Here is a 21,858-nt window from a genome sequence, read left to right on the forward strand (position 1 = left end):
CTCCGGGGATTATGGGGGAGGTGTTTTGAGGTATCGGGCAATCAGCTCTACGGGATGTGCGTGTCTTGCAGGAGGGCTGGGATTTTAAATCCTGTGGTCTTGCAACTGAACGATGTGTTAACGTGAAAGCATACGTGAATACGATGGGCAGAGCCTGGTTTTGATGTACAAGCTAATTCAACCCCTTTCTGGGGAGCACAGAGCTTAATGTGTGCACTTGTTGTGTAGGCACTAGTTCTCGGTATTTCATTAATACTCCCAACGTGAGGACGTGCTGATATTAGTCCGGCTCGTAAAACACAAACCCAGCACATCAGAACCCATTTCCCGTGGAGGGTGGTGGTGCATGCTCTCAGTACCGGCGTGTTTTTAACTGTGGTGTCAGTCACTGGTGAAGCGTCTCACCTGGTCTATGCTCTTAGGGATGCTGCAGTGCTGAAAAAGTATGGTGGAAAGGTTGTCAGAGGTCTGTTATTAAACGTTTATTTCTGATAAAGCTTTATTGCTGCTGTAGTGTAGAAAAAGTGGATGCTGGCAGTCTCACGTTGACTTTTTAAAGCCATTACTGATGACTTTTCCAAAAATTCTGTCTTAAGTTCAGTGAACGCTTCAATTTTCATAGATTAAATTTCAGGGCAATATGGAAAAAATTTTGAAAGGCGTGGTTTGCTGTTTCCCTCCCCACAAGTTCCATGCCACATGGATTTAGAACTGTAAAGCAAACTGAATGAAAGCAGCCAGCTTTAAGCTATTCGGGACTCAGGCAGCTAAGGAAACTCTGCACAGAAGGCAGAACGTAAAGGCTGTATGCCATTACAAGGAGGTACATCGGGACTTGCTGCTGCATTTTTTTCCTTTGCTGCTCAAATCGCATATTCTGTTAGATCCAGGAAATTCTCCAAATTGATGGTATCCAAGGAACTGTGAATTCCTAGTGCAGTACTCTTCTGTCAACAGGGAAATCTTGTGCTCGGATACTTGTTGGGCCATTGAAGATAAGCTCAACAGGACTACCAGGTCATATCAAAGGCAGTCTGAATATTGAAGCGTTTGGGTGGTAGATTACTTGTGTCTTAGCCCCCTATACATTACACATAATATTAAAACAGTTACTTAACTCTTTTCTTATCATGCGGTAGCATGTAGACAGTTAAAACGGAGAACCTAAGGTCCTTGCTTGAGTCTTTGCCAGAAGGTAATGGCTAGCACTTGAATTTTCCATTTAGGTATCTACCTTGAGCTCATGTTTCTTCTGGGGAAGAGGAGGAGAGAGGAAAGCAGGGCTACATTTCTGTTCAAAATTCTAGAAAAGGTTTCAGAGAACCTAAGAGAAAAAAATTTCTAGTGGTCCTCATCCTGGGAAACAAAAGCCCATCTGTGTTCTGCATCAGACACTCAAAATGAAAACAGTTCGCCATCTCTGCCAGTCATTGCCCCAGTGAAAATTTGTCCAAGCTAGCCAAAAGTGTAAGCTTCATGAAATCCTGCTTGCACATGTGCAGTAGAAAGACCTTTGAATTTCGTAGCTGAAGCCTCTCAAGTGTTTTGTTCTTCCCTGGGAGTGATTGCAGCCTGCATCCAAAGTCCTGATCTGTGGCAGGGACTTGCCTCGATGTCTCTTGCCCCCAGCCTGAGCATAAAGAGCAGGGATTGAATAGCACTTGCACCGGACGTAGGACCACCACATCACTGTATCCTGGTGCACACCGCTGGGATGTGAAGAAGGTGGTAATGAACCAAGCAATAAAGTGGAATTAGGATTTGGATGGACGGAAAAGGGCAGTACTGAAACGTAGCCTGAATTAGCTGCATCTGTGCGGTTGTTATGCTCTCAGGAGAGCTGCAAGTGAAGCCCGTTGGCTCTCCGATACACAGAGATCCTCGGAAGGTTGCACAGTGATGGGACCAGAGGGAATGAGCATGAGCTGCTCCAGGAAAAATTTCGTCTGGGTAGAAGAAAAATATTCTTCCCTGTGAGAGCAAATGTTGAAGCGAGAAGTGGGACAGTTTCCTGGAAATGTTTGAGATTCGGTGTGAGGGGGTCTCGGCACCTCGTTGAAGACCCTGCGTTCAACATCAGGTTGCAGCAGAGGGTTTCCAGAGGTTTCTTCCAGTCTAGGTTCGTCTGTAATCCTGTGGTCTGCAAGTGAAAGTCTGGAAGAAAAGGATTTCACTCGTGATTTCTGACAGAGATACTATTGTGAGCAATGAAAGCTGTTTCCTCATTACACTCTCTGTGCTGTGTTAAATATTTTTTCCCCACCAAGATCTTAGCCTCTTAATTTTGTGCTATAGAGAGGTTTCTGATAGAGAGGTTTCTGTGAAATGCACGTTTTCCCCTTCAGTCTTGTATTGTTTTCCTGCAGTTGGGCTCAGAGGTGCAGATGCCGAGTTTCTGGGTGTCTGCTTTGTCACAAAGTGTAAGGATTTCCACTTCGGAAACTCTGCTGTTTCGTGCCAAGCAAGCCGTGGATAGATAAGCTAGTTGCACTGTTCCTTGATTGATTTAAAAGCTTGAGTTTTATTATCTCTGGAAGCAGGGTTTTTTTTCAAGGGGAATGATGTAATTTCTAACAAAAGGGAGAATTTCTCAAACACTTGGCTTCAAGACTGAAATTGGGGGGGGGGGGGGGGCGGGGGAAAGACAAACTTTTGGGCAGGTGGGCATTCCTACAGAGATGATCCAAGAGTCCTGCAGGTCAAGTCTGGTGACTGAGGAGCTGTCGTGCTGGAGGGCGCAGCGTGCGGTCTGATGGACTCCTCTCCTCTGCCCCTGGCCACTGCCGAGCGGTTTAGCTTTGTCCAGTCTGGGCAGTGTTGTTGCTTGAACCGAACCAGTTCTTACTGCCAAAGAATTGCCCTTGTTTGTGGGAGAAAACTGTTTACGTGGGTGCAATATCTCCTGTATGCTAGGGGCATCAGCGGAAATGGGTAAAAACATTTTTTTGAGAGATTTTAGCTTACTGGTAGCACCGTTTTTGTAAAATGAAATTCTACAAAATCTTTTTTGCCACCTGAAATGACTCGTCAGCGGTGCTGCGCTTGAGAAACACACCTTGGGAACTCTACGGAATGCGGTTTTGTGGCACTTTGCTGTATTGATGGTGAGAAGAGGGTATAGGTAGCTGGACATTCTCTTTGAGTGACGTCCTGTCTGCTCAAACCTTTTGCAGTCGTTGGCGTTGCCTCTCTGAGCAATGTGCTGTTCATCCTCGTTACTCCAGTGCCTTCAACTTTTCCCTCTGCCACCCCCTGATCTCGACCATAAAGCTTCTACACCTGCTATTCCTGTAGATTTCCTTTGCAAAGGCCAGTGTAGCCTGTTAACAGAAAACTTCCAATTATTTTAGGGTTGCGTTTCACCGGGAATAGCATGGCAAGCATGACTTTGACTCTCCTTATTGCCAATTAGCTGAAAAGTTTGTCCAGTGCCTCATTAGCTTATCGCACAGCGGTGTTGTGCTTTGGGTGACTGCTGTGGGTAGTGAGCTTGTGGGGAGGTGGCCGGGTCAGTGGCCGGGTCAGTGGCTGGTGGATAGTTCGGCACGTCTTCGGCCGTAATGTTGTTTCCTTCACTGTCATCGCAGATATAATCTGTTTCTAATCCTCCAAGTCTAAACCTGTGACTCCCCAAAGGACCTGAAGGCTTTCGTTGATTTTGATTTGCAGCATTATTATAGACAAATTATATGTACATGAGTGACAGCACGCCAACGAGAGACGAGAAGAAAATGAGTAATTAACATATATTGGGTATTACTGATTGCTTTTATGATTATCTGGATTTTAAGGTATTAGCTGGAAAAATAACTCCTAATCCCTTATTAAAGATAAAAGGCAAGTCATTAAAAGTAGAAGGTTGTTTTCAGTCCTGAGAAGCACTGGAAATATGTCTTGGCTCCAGCAGCGATCTAACCTTGAAAGCCCGTAATTCCAAGTTACTCAGCTTAGTTGTTCTCCTCGATGAGGGAATTTCTGAATTTTCCCATGTGCTGGGCGGCGGAGGGGCATGCGAGACAAAGCGACCCTTGTCACATGAACTGCATGCTTGGCACCGCGACAGGGTCCTTTGAATATTGGTATTAACTGGGCCCTGCCCAGCTGCCGGGCTGTGAACTTTCGGCAGCGCAGCCCAAGGTTGCCTGACCACATGGTGTGCTTTGGCTGCGTGGTGTAACTCCGGCTTCACGCTCCTGTCGGGGCCACATCTCTTGAGGAGGCTCCATCCTAAGCAGGGAGGGGGCGGCGTCACCACCCGGGGGGGTTTAACACACACAGATGCGGCGCCTGGGGCCATGGTCAGCGGTGGGCTCGGCAGCGCTGGGTCAGCGGTGGGCTCGCTGGGCTCAAAGGCCTTTTCCAACCCAAATGGTGCTGTGGTTCTATGGTTCCCGTCACACCTTGACTCCTGCCTACCTTCCTGACAGCAGCGCCTGCCCTTGCCGTTGTGGCCATCTAACTGGTTTCGTGGCCGGGTGCTAAACTGCGTCGGTACAACAGAGCGGTCCAACAGAGCACAGACCGCTGATCCCGGTGGGGAAGCGGGAACGAATGGCCAGAGTGCCGGGAGCAGAACAGCATATGGGCTCAGGAAGGGTGACATTTCCATCTTGCTGTTTTTAAACCCACCCCGAGCATGTGCGTGTTCCTGGGGTCAGAAGGAAAGCAGCACCCCCCCTTGCTGAGTTATGATAATTAATCATTTGCAGAAACTTGCCACACACTAGGACTTTCTTAATAAGACAGTGTTTTTTTTTAAAAAAAACCCAACAAGTACATTCCTTATTTCTGGGTAATAAAATGTGAGCAACAGTAAAACCACAAGAGTTTTTAAGTTTAATTCCCGTATTTTAGCATTTCAGTATTTCTGTTCAGTATTTCAATATTTATGTTCAGTATTTCAATATTTATGTTCAGTATTTCAACACATCATGTTTATATAGTTCTACTATACTTTCGAAAAGCAATTTAAATTGCAGTGGGACCAATTAAAAAGAAATAAAGATAGCATTTAACGACTCTAAGGAGATCAGTGCTTGTAAAACGATTTACATCTGAGGAAATGCTGTTTTGATGGAATATGTTTTGGAAAACACTGCTCATTTCTGGTTTGCCCTTTCCCTCCCAAGTTGTTTAAAAGATTATTACCAATACCTGGGTGATTCTTGTCTCCTTTTTTTTTTTTCCCCTTCACCCCCTTGTTTTGTTTTTTAAGTCCTCAACACTGCTTCAGGCCAACTGTGCAGCTGGGTGCTCAGTGCTTTTGCAGATGAGGCGGCTTTTTTGTGCTTGAGGAGGAACGTAGGAAATACAGGGAAGAGTCTGACTCCGTGTTGAGTTGGTCAAGGCTGGTTCCCTCAAGGTGGAGGAAGCAGCGTCGTTTTGCTGTTGTTTGGGAATTTTCCTCTAAGTGGTCTTGAGGGACAGCACGTGGAGTCAGACTGGTTGTGCTGGGCAGCCTGTGGTGTTTTCAAAGGGTTACTTAGCATAGGGGGTCCTGAAAAAAAACCAAACCAAAAATCATTTGTGGAGTTAAGTACGTAGTAACTCCAGTCAAGATGTAGCTGATAAGGGTCTCTTCAGTTCTGAATGAGAACGCACATGCAAGAAACTTTTCTCTAATGTGTTTTAATCCCAAGCCTTAAGTCAGTTTGGTTTGATTTCTTCTGGTGCCTCCATTTAGTATGTCTGTGCAGCATCCAGAGTCATTTGGGTGTTGACTCCTGAATGAAATGTTTTGGGCTGCCACAAGATGAGTGGTCAGTAATAGCTCCATCTCACTGAAAGCCAAAGAAGTTGCAGTTGGGGCACTTGGTAAGAAGCAGCCATGGCAACACTTTGCATGGAGGAGACAGCACATAATTTTTTCAAGTTGGATGTGTTGGGGTTTTTTTGTTGTTGTTTGTGTGTTTTTTGCAAATGATTCTAATATACAGAGTTGGGTTTTCATTACTTCAGTTTCTGATCTCAGCTTCCAGACCATGATGCCAAGCAGATCATTAAAACCATCATGGGGTTTCCAGTCTCTCTTCATTACTAAAAGTTGTTTTGAGAATCTGGCAAAGCGCTCACGTTTGGGCAGTAGATGTGATAACTGGAGTGGACATCAGCTATATGTGGAGTTCACTAATGGAATGGAATAAATTAGGTTGGAAGGCACCTATGGAGGTCGCCTGATCCAAACCTCTGCTCAAAGGAGGGCCAACTCGGTAATTAAGTTATTAATGTTGGTTCCTAAGTTATGACGTCACATCCAAAGCACTCTTCCGTTAGACAGAAGTGCAGGTGGAACAAAGCCTCAAGGAGGCATGCTGGTTTTGTTTTGTTTTGTTTTGTTTTTTTTTCCCTCTCGAACGATTCCAGTCTCTTTGGATGCATCTGGGCTGACAGCACTCAGAGCAGAGAATACTTAGATCTCCAGGGTCTCTTTTTTAGCACAGGTGGTACAAAATTATTCTTGCCACAGTAGTGTTGAGACGTGGTGTGGGTGTGCTGTAATCAAGAAACTGGGTGATGTGGGTGCTTAATTTTGGTTGTCTAAGGATGGCCCAAGGGAAACATCCCTTTGGATCCTCCTTGCATTCCTTATTTTACCCATTTTGACTGAAGTGTGTTTAAAAATGCCAGTGTCCCCTGTTATGTACTTCATGCAAGCACAAGGAATTGCGTCTTCTCTCTCTCTTCTCCCATGGTTTCATCTTAACCTCACATGCACGTGCTGTAAGCAATGAAGTCAGTAAATGAGTCCTTCTTGTATCTTCCTCCTCATGGGTAGAACAAAGGAGACGACATGATCCTGTAAAGCACACCGTTCGCTCATGGCTTGCCTGCTTTGGGGCTGACCAGGGGGTTGACCGTTAGGAAGGTCAGTGCTTATGCAAAAATCACCCCTGTGCATTTTGTTAATTACAAGCAGACATTCTGTTCAGTCCAAGCCATCCTCAGACTGACCTCCTACTTGTTTTTTCCTCCCAACTGTCTAATAATTAACAAGCTACTTAATGCACGACAAAAGACCAATTAACCCTAAAGCATTTAGTGAATTACATGTAAATTAGTTGTAAAATGTTGCTGTAAACATTAAATGTTAGGCAATTACATAAACCAATAATTGCTAAAGTTGCATTTAGAAGCTTAAAAAAAAAATAAAGTGCTTTGGTTCCGAGAACTCTGCTAATGGTTTTGTTTTTAACTACAGCAACCCCAGTCTGTGTAAGTCTGAACAGGCTGTGGCAGCTCAGATATGCTGTGTTGTTAGTAGTACAAGAAAAATAAAGGCATGCTAACCTTGTGCGCCTTTTGAAACCCCAGCGTGGTTGAAGAGTGGTAGAAAACCTCCAAAGGGTAGTACCTGGAGTCTAGAAAGAAATGGAAATCAGATAAAATAATCTGGTTTCTTTCTGCTGCGGTAGGTGGTACCCCATGGTAAAGGGTGTTAAATTAGTTGGGTACCAGTTCCCGGTGATTACATGGACTGATGATTGTTTCCTTCAGTTTTGGGCTGTATGAAATGTTCCAGACCTTGATAAAACCTCGGGGCTGGACAGGGTCTGGTGAGGTGGGAGCACAAGGGGTCTTGGCCACTTTACTGTGGTTGGGTTCATCTCTTTTCATCGTCTTGCTGCAGACGCCTTCCTGCCTCACAGATTAGCCTTTGAAAAAAGGTTAAGTGTCTTTCCTCCCACCTGTGCGGTGTGGTTTCAGACGAAGAAGCTGGTTTGCTTTTCTGCAAAATCTTTAATCCTCTTAATTGGCTGTCTCGCTCCGAGGTGGTCCGGTTCACCCACTGGTTCTCAATCCCCTGCTGCTGATGTTCTTAAATAATTCATTTTCCTTGTACGCCTTGTGTACTTATTTTCCAGATTTTGGTTGACTCTTCCTTACATTTCATGTTTGCTAGTTTTCCTTTGACCTAAGCTTGTGTTGGAGAAAGTAAGAGGTTCCTAAATGGTTAATAAAGAGTTCCTGAAAGGCTTTGCCTCCTTATTCTGTGTATTTGTGCTTTCTTACTGCTTTGGAGGCTTTCTGTTATTTTGGTAGAAGTACATCTCTGTGTGGCTCTCTTTGCATTCCATAAGTAGTCTCTAAATGCATCTCTAGATACCAAATTTCTCATTTTCCAGTGGGAGAAAAGTTCAGTTTGTTTAAACTAGCTTTCTTCCTTCCTCAGCTGTGGCAGTATCCTTTTCCTGAGTATATTGATCTTGATTACAGTACAGTCACTTACTGAGAGCTGGCCTGTGCTTAGTTTTACTGTGTAAATACATTGGATAATCGTCTGTCATTTTTCTTGCATGCAGTTTGGCTAGGATAGGTCCTGGTTGTATTCCTTTCCCAAAAGTGGAAATATTTTATGTTTGATTGATTGAATTACAGAAATTTCCTTAAAGCAGTACAACTGCCTTCCAGTATAGGCAAGTCCTTGGCAAATCCACTGAAGCTATTGCCTTGCCTGAGTCAGTTTTCCTTCTTGTGCTTTGTAGTCTGATGAGAAGATCTCTTTCGTTTTCTGTGTGGTAGACGCCAAGGTCAACCACAAAATCTGGCCCGTTGACTTGCAGCCAAGGAAGAGTATATGTTGCTAGCCTGACGTTGCTTTTCATGAACATTCCATTGGCCTTGTCTTGGTTTGTTTGTTGTTATTTTTATTATTTTTCTTTTTTTACAAACTTCTTTTATCTCAACTTGTTTTCCTTTCTCCAGCATTTGTTCTCACTGTTGACATTTGCTATAATGCCTGCTGTGTGACACCCTGACGGTTTACCTCCCTCCCTCTCGCTAATGAGAGACCGTCTGCCACTTGGGACCTTCTATAAAGCGGCTCAAAATACGGACACACGTGTGCATCTCATCGGCTGATCTCCCTACGCAACCTTCCCAGTTCGCTGTGCAAGGGATACCAAGCAACCAATCCTTTCTTATATGGAGGTTCTTACATGGTTTGCAGGTCTTGGTCTGTCAGGCTTCTGCTTTAGAGTAGGGGGCACACCTGGAGGCATGGGCCTTGTCTGTGAAGCAGCGAGCCAGGTTTTTTCCAGTGTAATGGTGTTTTGCGGAGGTTTAGAGCTCATGCAGGAGGTGGGGGGCGACTCCGTGGAGTCTGGAGGAGGCAGCAGCTTGAACTCTGCTTGCTGTTGCAAGGGGAAAGCGATGAAGAGCAAGAGCTGTAGAATGTCACCAGGCTTTTGGGAACAAGTTGAATCAGGAGTTTCTTTATGAGCAGGAGCATGCTGCTGGCAGCCTAGAGCCATGCCGAGCCTGAAGTTAACGGCGGTTAGTTTTTAAAGGCAGGAACGAAACTGGTTATTGTGCCTTTATCTCAATAGGGTCTTTCTGCTACTGCAGCACCATCGCAAGAACCCTTTTCTGCATTGTTTTGACTCAGAGAGAGAAAGAAAATGCCCTCAGATAATTGATTTATCCACCAAAAGCTTTGCTTTGCCACGCTACTAACAGATGGTGCCAATTTCATCGGGATGTTCATAAGGTGCCCAGGGATGCCAAGGGAGGGAGGTACTGAGGACGGGCTTTTATAAGGATTTAAAATACGGAATAAATGTGGTCACCCAAAGCACTGGTCTGAAGAGATGGATCTATTTGATCGCACTGGTTTTGCTGCAGCAGGGAAAACCAGCCTCCAAGCATGACGCTAAATGGTTTTATAACTGCTCTGTCAGTCCAAATCCTGCTGCTCTACTGGTCAGGGAAAGCGCTGTCTCAGGCTGGCCTTGCAGCTTTTTAGATAAAGTGGCTGTCAGCCTTTAAGAGCCAAAAGGGTGGTTTGTCACTGAACGAAGCTTTTCAAAAGATGATGGAAAAATAGAAAAGCCGAGCTTTTCAAAGCACCTCTAAGGAGGTTGGTGCCTTACACTCCAGATGAGGTGGCCTGCTATGCTCCAAATGGATGTAGGCTATCGAATTCACACGTCAGTGCTTATAGCATGGAGATGTGTGTTTGTCAGGAGAGCCAGCGCGCAGCTCGTGTCTCCATCATGTGGAGAGGAGGAGTGCCTTCCACACCGCCGCCAGCTCTGGTGAAGGCTGGTTCTGGTGATACCAGTGACAGACACCTCTCCATCTTCCTTCATCTCTTCGTTTTCCCTCTTGGTCGCTGCTGTGCCCCTTCGCTGTGCTTCGCTCAACCCAAGCAGGAGAGCTGTAATCGTTGCCGTTCAAGACGGCGTCTGGTAACGAGCGCTGCCTTGAGTGATTTTTATACTCGGTGGTGGAAATGCTGAAGAATTATTTGTCAGCCTTGAAAATGAGATCAACCTTGCTAGGGCTTCTCATGTTAGTTGTTCTGCCAGGTTGGCGGTGCCCAGCTTCAGTCTCTGACCCCTGGCACTTCACCCTGTGCGAAGTGAAACCGCTCGGATGGGTCCCAGCCATCGATCCCCCTGTCCTAAATAACGGTCCTGTTTACCAGGCAATGGAAAAATCAGACCTAATTTATTTAGCCCTCCTTCCTTCTTCTCCCCCAGCGATAATTTGTGCTGTTGAGCTGACAGGAGCCTGTGGCATCTCTCCAGCGTGGTATGGGAAGCGGGGCAGGTGGTCATGGAGAAATAACGACCTGCAGAACCCTCTCAGCACGCATATTCTGCTCTTGTGTGCCCATTGGTCTCCCGCAATGATTTTACGGAATAATACCGCGCTTTTCTTGCCAGACCTGAAGTGGATGAGGTATTTGGCAACATTCAAAACAGAGGGTGCAGAATGAAAAGAGTTGGAAGCAGAAAGCGTTGGATACCAGAGGCGTTGGGTACTCCTTGAAATACTGCCTGGCAACAGAGATGGGCTCCATTTCAGCCGGAGACGCTGGCTGAAAAGCAGGCGGGACAGAGGGCTCGGCATGCACCGAGGCTGCAGGAATAAGAGATGAAAATCCTCGCATGCGTGTGCTTGGCGTGCCTCCTCTGCCCGTTGGTTCTCCTCTGACGGGCCCTCGCTGAAGAAGACTTCTAGAAGTGCTGAAATGGTTAGAGCTGATGTGGAGATTGATTGAACGGGACAAATAGACAGTGATGAAACCCTGCTTGTGAGAAGGGCTTAATAAGCATAAAATTGGCTATTGCAGCCGGAGGGCTGGTTTTAAAGTGCAGAGAGGGAAGGGAAATTTCTTCTTGTCACTGCATGGAAGCTACAATTCAGAAGAAGAAGCTGTGTCCTTAAAAGTGTCACTGTACTCTCAGCATTACCTAAAAAAGGGGGCACAGGTAAACAGTTGGTGGTAAACTGAATTCATAGATTGGCAGGAGGGCTTGTAGCTGACGCAAGGGAATGACAGGTCTTATTCAGGGACTGCATCATGTCAGAACAGCTTTAAAATTGCCTGTGAGGGAACGTTGATGTGTTACAGTGTTGGAAAAGCGAAAGGTATCCTTTTTTTGCTCACCAGAGGAACGGGTTTTCTCTTGTGCTAGCGTATGTTGGGCAGATGCTTTGTGCCCACGTTGTGCTGTTGATGCCAGTGGCAGTGCGGAGAGACTTGTGCATGATCTCTGATGTGATTAAGACATTTAAGATAATAGAATATGACCCCAGCAGCATTCTGGAGAAGTAAACAGCACAGGGCTCTGCAAGAGACTGTGAAAGCCGTACTGCTTTAAAGAGGAAAACAGAGAGAAGCCAAAGAAAAAGAAAAACACTGAGAATTTGGGAGCAATTTTTGAACTTCATTGTGTATGACAGCCACTTGGCTGAATGGTTTAACTGGAGACATGACTGGTATTCAGGTCCAAGGAAGGTGTGATGCCAGACAGCATCCCAGTATCTGTGTGGCGGTGGGAAATGTTATGAAGCCAGAAGAAAGCCAGGCTTTCTCTAGATGCAGCTCTCTCTTTATTAAAGGCTTTTTGGCAACTGCTCAGTAATAGCTCCTTAAAAATGTGCTGCTGTAGCAGTTTCACACAACTTGAAGTAAGACGGCTGACCTCCAGGACTAGTCAGAAAATGCTGTTGTTATCCGTATTTTCTAATGAATTGCTTGTTATGTGTTTTATATTACGCCACAGCTTATAAGCAGTATGGTTTGTTATGGGGCATGAGCTATGGTACAGCAGCATGGGCTGATTGGTTAGTAAAAATAAGGGTCTGAGGCATCACTGCCTTTGATGTAATTAAAAATGGCACTTGGTGAATCCAGGAAAAGAAAAAAAAGTGACAGAAATCAGTGGAACCTTGCATTGATTTGAACAGGCAGAGACTCGCGCTGTTAATATATGAAATATTCAGTCTGCCTCAACTCGCTAATCGTGTGTCTGTGGGAGGCTATCAATAATGCATTTCGTTTGGAATAGGCAGCTGCTGCTGCTCCTGGGGTGTTATATAGATATTATTGTTACTGTCTGCAGCAGAGAAAAACCAGGCAATTTTGGAAGACTCTTATTGACAGTCTCTCTCGAGCAGAACAATGTTGGGGAGGGTTGATAATTAGACTTTGAATACGATGGTCTCTCTATCACACTGTGTGGTTGGAATTAGCAGTCTGTCTTCTTTTATAGGCAGTGCCTTTTATGTTAAGGCTGACTGGCTTTTTCATTAGGTGCTGCTGCTTTTGTTTAAAAGGTTGCCATAATGATGGTCCACCTTGCACACCTTATCCACCTGAGCTGTCTGCCATAAATGAGTCGATACGAGATATTTTGGAAGAAGGGTCCTTTTTCTGTCCCTGTATTTCCAGGGAAAGTTTCAGTAAAATATCTGTAGACAAAACTTTTGTACGTGACCTGAACAGCGCTGAAGACAAAGTGAGCTGAGAATGCTCAGCAAATTGTTACATAAAAGCTGCCATTCTTCTGGCACTTGAGAGAATATGTTATTAGTAAGCATTTGTCTAATACTGAAGATTTTTTGCAGATCAAAGACTTAATATATGCCACATGCTGCAGAGGAGCTTACAGTAGAACGTGTACAATCATGCAGTACAATAGTCCGGCAAAAAATGGATTATTCGAAAGGCGGTCAATGCTATTCATTATGTGCTGGAAAGGGTCATGATCAAGGGATGGGGGATATTTGCTTCGAGATGGATCAAGCAGCTTGAATAGCATTCTCCATTTTTGCACCCCATAGTTGTGAAAGGAATGGTCCCGGGTGGGAACTGGGTGGCGTGGTGAGTGTTCCCTGCAGCCTGCCAAGTTCTGCCTGTGGGACAGGTCTAATCTGCCTTACAACCAGCCAGCACCGAGTGCAGGGTCAAAAAGTAATCATTCTCTTCTAGAAGAAACAAAATAAGAAAAAAAAAAAAAAAAGACAAAAAAAAGCCATTCTCACGCTTGCTTAGAGTGATTAGCTGGAGGGTTGGTGATGTAGAGGTGGGTTCTGTGGGAGCCTGGGAAAGGCTGGGCAGGCAGTCACCGAGCGAGGTTTTCGGGTGCAAGCATTCCTGTGAAGCTGGCGTCATGCGTCAGTCTTCATGCGCTTGACTTCTTCAGTGGCGCTCAAGGATGCTTTTGCCGGAGAGAGCACTGGGGGAACCAGGAAATCAGTTCGCACCTGGGTGGTTCTGCAGAAACGGGTATTACCTGACTTGGCCCTTTCCCATTCCATAACGGGAATAACAGTTCTTAACCCGCAGAAGTGCAAGAATAGCACAGGGAACCTATGTGCCACTCTGTGACGGGAGCAGCGCTCCAGAAACGCTGAACAGTATCGCTAGTAAACTGAGAGAGCATCCCTTGCCTTACCCTGTGGCCTTGGCTCAGTGTGTCAGATGCTGTACACGAACTGTTAAAGATGTCCAAGACAATTTTGAGTGACTCCTGGTTTGGGGCGTGATTCCGTTTACGTCAGTCTTTCAAGGAAGCTGGTAAAACTGTGAGCCATAAAAGGCTTCCCTGCTTGCTTTTAGAGGTGCTCTTAAGCCTCCGGTCATGTTTTCAATGTCAGATCTTAGCCTGGTCTCGATTCAGAAGCTTTCCTCTGCAATTTTTGCCTAACTGAGTAGCTGCACTAGCTCTTGCCTATATAAATTGAGCCAGGTAGATGCAGAGCAAGAATCTCACTGCGAAGTCAAGATAGTGTGAATTCTGGTCTTATCAGCAATGTGCAATCAGCACCGGTCCAGGTTACTGCTGCTTCTGATGACACCCCTGTTGTGAAAGGGGACCAAGGGCAGATAGTAAGCGTCCACAGTCTGCCCTGCAGCTGGAAGTTGTTCCAAAGGCGTACGAAAATTAAAGTGAGTTGCAGTATTTTTTTTTTCCCCTAGTCTGCTGTCCTGAGGAGCAGTTTTGCTCTGCCTGTAGCCTGCAGAGCTCTGTACTTGTGTTCCATCACTTGTGGTCTGCAAGGCGTGAAGCCTAGGGTAGGGAAGGGGTTGTTGCTGTCGGGGGGGTTACAATAGTAAAACTATTTTCGCTGGTCTCATTGGCAGTGCTGATGGAAGCATGGGTGTTTGTCATCTGTTATCCTTAGTAGAAACTTGCCCCTAGATAGTGCATTGAATTGCATCTAAAAACACTCAGACTCTGGGGCTTGTCTATGCAAGAACAGCCAGGAGAATGAATAGCAATTGATCAAAGGCATAAACCATAAGGGAAATGATTAAACTGCCTAAGGTCTTGACATCAACACACAATTAAAATTGTTTTGGGTAATGGATTCGTTTTGGAAGCGAAGTCAGCTAAACTAGGGAGAAAACTACTTTAAATCTGATAAAAGTGTCTGCACAGGTGTTTCACTTAACTGGCTCACTCTGACTTCAGACGGATCTGAACTGAGTTTGGTTGAGCGAGGGCAACCCCAGAAATTAATGAGAGTATAATCATGTCCTATTTTAATAAGTGTATTTGGAAAGCACGTTTGACAAATAGCCTTCCTTGATAATGTTACCACAGGCTTTGAGGAAGGATTTACAGGTCTTTTGGGTTTTTTTGTAGCTGCTGATGTACTTCAGAGAAAGGGAGAACTTTATGAGAGATGGTCTCTTTGGCCTCGAATGGAGGAAGTGGTCAACTGAGGTGCAGGTCCCAAGGGTATTTAGAAGCATCTCTAGTAACATCAAGCAGAAAAAGCAGGAGGAAAACCATGCTGGTTGATTGAAGAGACTGTTTTTACTTGTACATCAACGCAAAAGAGCCCACTGCCCCGGAGCATTGTACACCTGGAAAGCCACGCTATAACCATCTTCCAGCCACAACAAGCTAGACGCTTGTACCTTGGCACCGAAGCGGGAGGTGACTTCAGGATACTGGCCGGTACCGTGGAGCCTGGTGGTGTTTCCATGCGTGGCTGGGAGCACCGTGGGTGCTGTGCCGGCTCCCATCGCTCCGGGCAGCGAAGGAGGGCTCCCCAGTGGAGCCAGTGGCTGCGGGAGTGGGGCTGACGTCGGGCTGGGAGGTTCGGCTCTGGCTGATGCGAGGTTGTCGTGCTAGAACGTGTCTCTGTTTCTGAGCTCCCTGAGATTTCTCTCTGTTGATGGAGATTGGTTTTGCCTTTGGGAACCCGAGGGTATAAATTGTACTTGTAATTGGCCTGAACTGAACTAGGAGAAACTGCTGATGTGTTCGTCCTCTTCTGCAAGTGATGTATTTTATAAGCTGCCTCATGGACCGCTTGTGGCTGAACATGAGAACAGGAAAGGGAAAAAGGGGGAGGTAAGAGGTGTCATTTACGGATGGCAATATCTCTGTTTAAGGGTTGTATTGGAGCATTTCACCATTTACATTTAATACCTTAATTCCTCTCCCCTTCAGGGGAAAAATACACCCCTAGCCATCTAAATCTGTGGATTAGCATTTTCTCTGCTACGTATGTCTGCTGATCGTCAGATTGTTTCTTGAACGAGATAGTGAGGAAAACAATATCAAAACAACAGCGGTGGTGGCAGCTGATCCTGTCGTTACTGGTGCTGGTTCCAGCAGCTCCTAAACTGGACGAATTAGGTAGAAGCGAAGGTGATGGTCAAGGCTGGGGCAGGCTGGCTGGGCTGGTGCTCAAAGGTTGGGCAGGGGGAGGCCTGCAGAGTTCACCCCCCAGGTTAATTACTCTCCAGTCCTTAAGCCTGACACTCAGCTGTCCGCCCCGCGCTGAGCACACAGTGTTCGCACTGGAGATTAAGATGAAAATATGTTCTCCTTGCTAAAGAGAGCACATAAACAACCCATAAACGGCCCATTAACCTACAAAATTGCAATAAAGAACATGGGGTAAAGCAAGCAATAGGAGACTTGTGACCCAGCAAATGCCTTAACTGGATTTTGAACCTTATCATCTGTGCTAAATGCGACTAATAGGAAATTTGCAAAAACAAAGGAAAGAAGAAAAGAAAGAAGTGGGGGGGACAGGGACGTATGGTGCACATCCAGGTTTGGTGGGAGTGGTTCTGTAGTTACTCTCACGATGCGGTTCAGCGTGGGTGATTGTGGAATTACCGTGTTACAGGATTGACTGTCAGGGTAACACTTCCATGTAATAAAACCACGTCAAAATGACTGAAAAGAGATAATTTTCCCATCGGCCGCAACCGATGCCTTCAGCAGCTCTAAGGAGCTCTGCAGGCGCTTCTTGCACCAACTGCTTGCTGTGCTCTACGTTGCTTTTTGAAGCCATAGGATGTAGATCTATTTTACTGCTTTTCCAGCTGTGATATTTAAATTCTGTTTGGAATAGAAAAATATATTGAGAGTCCTTAGTGCAGATGGAGGGGAAGGCGGTGGAAGGTGCGTGTTAGGGGTGCTCTGCCAGCAGGGCTTGCTCTTCATCTGAAGGACGACAGCAGAGTTCAGACAGCATCAGCCACGAGCTGCAGTTGTCCAGCTGAAATTCCCCAGGCCCTTTCCAGTGCTGTGGAACCGCTGAACAGCAGGAGAGCGGCAGCCACTCGATAGTGGTGGTTTTCATCTGGGTTCGAACTGATCGAGGGAAGAGGAGAAAGTAGCTCATGGGACTCTGCAGGCTCACACAACAAGCTGTTTTCTGTTCTTTTGGCCAGGCATCATCTTTTAATTCTCTGTGTTTAAAGGCCTTCTTTCACTGAATCTTTAGCCTCAATTAGAATAGGTATTTTTTTCCCTACGTACACCTAGCGGGAAATCTCTGCCCTGGAGCATGTGCAAGAAGTTGAACCTTCCCTCCTGCTGCTTGTGCATGTTGGTTTCAGCATGAGCTTCTGGCACCAGCAGTTGACTGGGGCTGAGTCTAAAGATGGGCTTGAGTGTTGTGCCTAATTGCCTTTTTAGAATAGGAGAGGTGTAATTATGTATACTAATGTTGGATTTAAACCTGTTTTAGATGCAGATTTTGAGTCCAAATTGCTTTTCTAATTGCAAGGACAATTTTCCTGCATAAGGTTGTATGTTTGCAGATGTATTTTGGAACTGTTCTGCAAAGTGCATCCGTTGGATCCAAGTCAAATAATCAAATGCTCATTGTGCTCTCAGAGATTCTGAGAAACGTATCTGAGCAAAAAAGATAAATTCTGGAGGAACTAGTGGTTATAGAAAAGCACTAATTACCAAGAGGGTTAATGGGTATTTTTCTATAACTAAATGCCTGCAAATTCAGCCCAGCAATATTTTTCTCTCCTGTTAGGAGCATATAAAATAAAAACCTTTAGTTTTTGTGGGAAGTGATGGGTTTTCTCAAAGGAAGGACATGTGGGAAAGCCCTCGTGTAGCCAGTCTGGGAATGTTACTGCACGATGGGCGACGTGTGGCTTTTGGGAGGTAGCAGCAGAGATGCAGAACAGTTGGTCTGTGCGGGAAGGCTGCTGCAGCACAGGCATGGGGAGAGTCGTGGTTGCAGTAACCAGGACTGCGGCACAGTCCCCTTGAAATGCTGAGCCTGGGAAGGGAGGGGTCATAGGCACTCACCTGTAGTCACCAGGTGGGAAGGGGATGCATGCGGGGTTAGTGAGTTGTGTTGGGGATCGGTAAGGGCTGTGCTATGCAGATTTATGGAGTAGAGTGGTAGGGACCGCTTCTCAGGGAGGTGGAAATGATGGGGGAGAGTAGATGGGGATTTTTGGAAGCAGGTGTAGACCAGCACTGGTTTGGGGTGCCTCCGTTGGGTTACAGACATGACGGTGATGTTGGAAAAGAGGCTGATACACCTAGCTGGCAGCCGGAGAGGCCGGCTGTTACGCTCCGTACTAAGGGTTGGTCAGGGCTTTTATGGTCTTTCTTACTGGGATTGTGTTTCTGTGATGGAAAGGCAGTGCTGCTGAGGACTTTGTGATGGGAGAAAGGAGGAGCATGTAAATGTCCCTGCTCCCGCTGAAGGGAGAAATCACTTCCCAGCCCATTTAGCAGGACGTGCAGAACCCTGAAGACCCTTTCAGAGGTTGCCTTCTCAGGTGCTGGGCTGGGGTGTTAAAGAAGGGATGTGTGGCTCCTCTATAAACATGTAAAGCCAAAAGACTGGCAGGTGCTGGGGTGCCCAGTGACCTGTACTGTCGATACCACCCTGGCGTGAGAGCCGCGGGGGTTTCCAGGAGCGTGGCTCCGTGCGTTATCCCTCCGATGTGAGCTGCGGAGCCAGCGCAGGGCAGTGTGCTGGGATGCCCAGGGAATTTTCAGGGAATTTGTGACTGCAAATAAACTTCCAATAGAAAAGAAACCTGGGTTACGTTATGAAAGCATCATCGCCCTAACTGATGAAGAAATGAATTCGCATCAACCTTTGCTGAATAATTTCAGAAAAAAGCTATGAAAGTTTCTTAAAAAAAAGGGGGGGGGGAGGGAAGGGCATGCTTCTTACTGGTTCTTTTTTTCACATTATGAATTGAGACTTTGTTTACCCTGGAAAAATCAATGGTGATTGGACACCTGGTGTAATTAATTATTTTGCAACAGACAGACAGCTGATCTTTTGAAAAGAGAGGAGTTTTTAGCAGTACCGTTCAAAGTTCATAGTCTGCTGTTTAACTCTAATGCTAATAAACATTCAGCAGAAAGGATGTCTGTCTTAAAATTTCGCATGACCACACCTTCATTTTAAGGTAATATGGTCAGAAAAAACTGGTAGCACCCAAGAAGTCCTCCAGCAAGGTGACTTTTGTGGCATGAGCTCCAGCTGCCTTTGGGAGATGCCCTTAGGTCTTGGGATGTGGACAGCGGTGTTCTTGGGTTTTAAGTTGGAATCATGTGCATTTCTGAGCCAGGAAGGGGTTTCTGCTAATTTTTCTTGAGCTAATAATGCGAATGAACTTTGCTTGCACTGTCAAAGGAGCATGTGTTGAACCCAGTTTCTTTTACCTAAATGGGCAGTCTTTTCCTAGTGGGAACAGTTGTTTGTTTTTTTTCTAGTGCATTGGTGCCTGACTAAACGCATTGGGTCGCATTATTCATGTATAGATGGGAAAACCTTTCTGTTAAATATTCCTGTGTTTTCCAGTGGTAGGTCTGGGGAGGTTACAGCCTGCCCTGCAGGCCAATGGGAGCCCGAACCTTGTGCCACGGAGAAAGCTAGCTATGGGATGCTGTCCCAGCCAGCCCCATAACAGTTTGGCTGGAACTGGTTTTATGTCATATAAAAAAGGGGGTGAAGGATCTCAGTGGATCAGAGTACGAAAGGTCCTTGGGCACGCACCATAGAGTGTATTGGTTTTGAGCTCGATAGCGCTTTTTTTTTTTTTTTTTTTACAAGGGCTGCAAATTGCTGTAACACAGTTAAGGACTGTAGGAAGAGGCAAGTTTTCCTGAACTTTACTCCCAGCTTGAACTTTTAAGAAGAAAGGCAAGGAAGGGGAGAGAGGGAGATAGACGTACCCTCGCTCACGCCCCTCTTGTCTGCGGCCACTAGGATGTCAAATGGAAAAGGCAGCCCGGAGAAGCAGCTGAATGGCTTTGGGGAGAAGGGGAAGGAGAGGAGCCGCACGTCTCTGGTCATCTCTCAGGCTGTTAACCGCAGTATTTTCACCTCTGCAGTCTCCCCCGCTGCTGAACGCATCCGCTTCATCCTTGGAGAGGAAGATGACAGCCCAGCACCCCCGCAGCTCTTCACGGAGCTGGACGAACTTCTGGCCATTGATGGACAAGAGATGGAATGGAAGGAGACCGCAAGGTGGGTTGGTTTTCCTTTACCCCAAAAGGGAAAGGCAGCTGCACAGGACCCCCATGGGAAACCACTTTTTAACATTCAACCGGGGTAATATCTGTGCTACAGGTACAGTTGCCTGTATGGTTGAAATTACCTTTCTCTGATAAATGAGAGGATTTGAGGGTTTGTTGAAATCTTCCCTTAAACCAAAACCTAGAAAAAACATAGAGTGCCAGATTTATTTGAATAATTTGCCTACAGAGAGCCAACAGACCGGTGGGCTTGTTAGTGCTTTGCAAGGAATGACAATGTCTTGGCCAGAGTTGTTAGAAATCGGTGCCTGAATAGAGCACGTGTGTCAAAACTACTTCTGTTGCCCAAAGGTAGGCTTGAGCCTGAACCTACCGCACACCACAAGTTGGGAAATCTTGGCTGTCCCCCTCTCCCAGCCAGTTACTGATGAAATTCCTTTTTTACAGGCAAAAAAACCCCGAAGTTTTTTTCTTTGACAAAGTTATCCAAGGTGTGTGTTGGCTGCTGGTTGGGGTTGCCTGCTCTGAGTTTCTTGGTTGGGTTCTCTGCCTGTTTCTTTGATGGTGCTGTTGGTTTGGTCAAAAAACGATGCCAAAAAACTGGTGTCTTTTTTTGATCTGGTTGACACAAGTTACGTACAGTTCATATCTGAACACCACCAAAAAAGAACATTGGATTGGATTTGTGATCTAAAGGCTGCTGTTTAGCCTCTAGCCTTATAAAGTTTTGATTTTTTAATACAGTAAAAATATTTTTCTTGGGTTTGCTTTAAAAGGTAAACCCCTAATTGCAGTCTGGTTGCTGGGAAGGGCTGAAGCATCCCACTAGAAAGAGATGCTCACCCAGCCAAAGAGCAGTCCGGGGCTCTACCTTCCCTATTCCCAATCCCCCTCAGTTAACTTGAGGCTTTTCATTTTCCTTTATTGTGGCTGGGCTAAGCTCTTTCTCCACCTTCCCCTCTACAAGGGCACCTACTGTGTTCATAGTTAGCCCATGTTGTTTGGTTACCTTAATCTTCTTTAGCTGCAATTTAATGAACCGCTCCACCACCTACCCCTTTTACCCCCTTATCTTTATTTTTATTTCTCGGTCGCTTGGAGAACCTGTTTAAAGACTTTACACCTTTTACTCTTTAACTTCTTACTTGGTCATCCTTTTCTCCCTTTATTGCTTTTCGTCCCTCTGACCGTTATTTCAGTGCTTGCATTTAGTCATCTGCACTGCCCGCCTCTGCTTTTTACAGCTAATTATGCTTTCCTCTGTCCATGCACAGGTCTTTGGGAGGGTGTTTTAATGACAGTTAGTTGAAGCTTTTTCATGATTCAGACCTTAGAGTGGCATTTCTTATTGAGCGTACTTATCTCTTGGGTCCCTCCTTTCTAGTATGAATATTGGGAAGCGCCATTTTCCTTAAATCTGCAAATTTCAGCCATTAGAAGAAAGGTGCCCCTTGCCCAGTGTGGCGGATCACAAAGCACGGCCATTTCTTGAGGGACATGGGTCAGGAGCCCTCAACTCTTCACATTCAGAGCACCTTCTAGTGGGATGTGCCTGCACTCCTGCTGTCAGCTAGCTGTAGAGAAGTTTTCTTCTCTGCCAAATGATTTCTGGTTTTATGTGTTTTCAAATGTCTTTGGAAGATGTGCTAGATGGAGCTGTATATATGATGCTCCATGTAAATTTTAGATATATTTAGATATATACATTACACGCTTTAAGCATCCTGTTGAGACACTGTGTAATTCCTGAACTCGGCCCCGCCTCCTGACTCGCGTGCTGGTTTGTTGGTAGTGATCTTGCATAGTGTATGATTGCTCAGGATTTTTCAGTTTTGTTCTGAAA

The 21,858-nt window shown here is 45.7% G+C and overlaps 1 protein-coding gene across 13 annotated transcripts in view; it reads left to right on the forward strand.

Annotated features, from left to right (window-relative positions):
• Positions 1-21,858, forward strand: part of SLC4A4 (solute carrier family 4 member 4) — a 239,997-nt gene that overhangs the window by 121,729 nt on the left and 96,410 nt on the right. For all 13 annotated transcript variants that reach the window (XM_080408335.1, XM_080408336.1, XM_080408337.1 and 10 more), the window contains one exon: positions 19,872-20,007. In XM_080408335.1, coding sequence (XP_080264461.1) covers positions 19,872-20,007 — 136 coding nt within the window. The remainder of the gene's footprint in view (positions 1-19,871; positions 20,008-21,858) is intronic.

This window comes from Falco punctatus (genome assembly GCF_963210335.1).
Source record: "Falco punctatus genome assembly, chromosome: 1".
Classification (NCBI taxonomy): Eukaryota; Metazoa; Chordata; class Aves; order Falconiformes; family Falconidae; genus Falco; species Falco punctatus.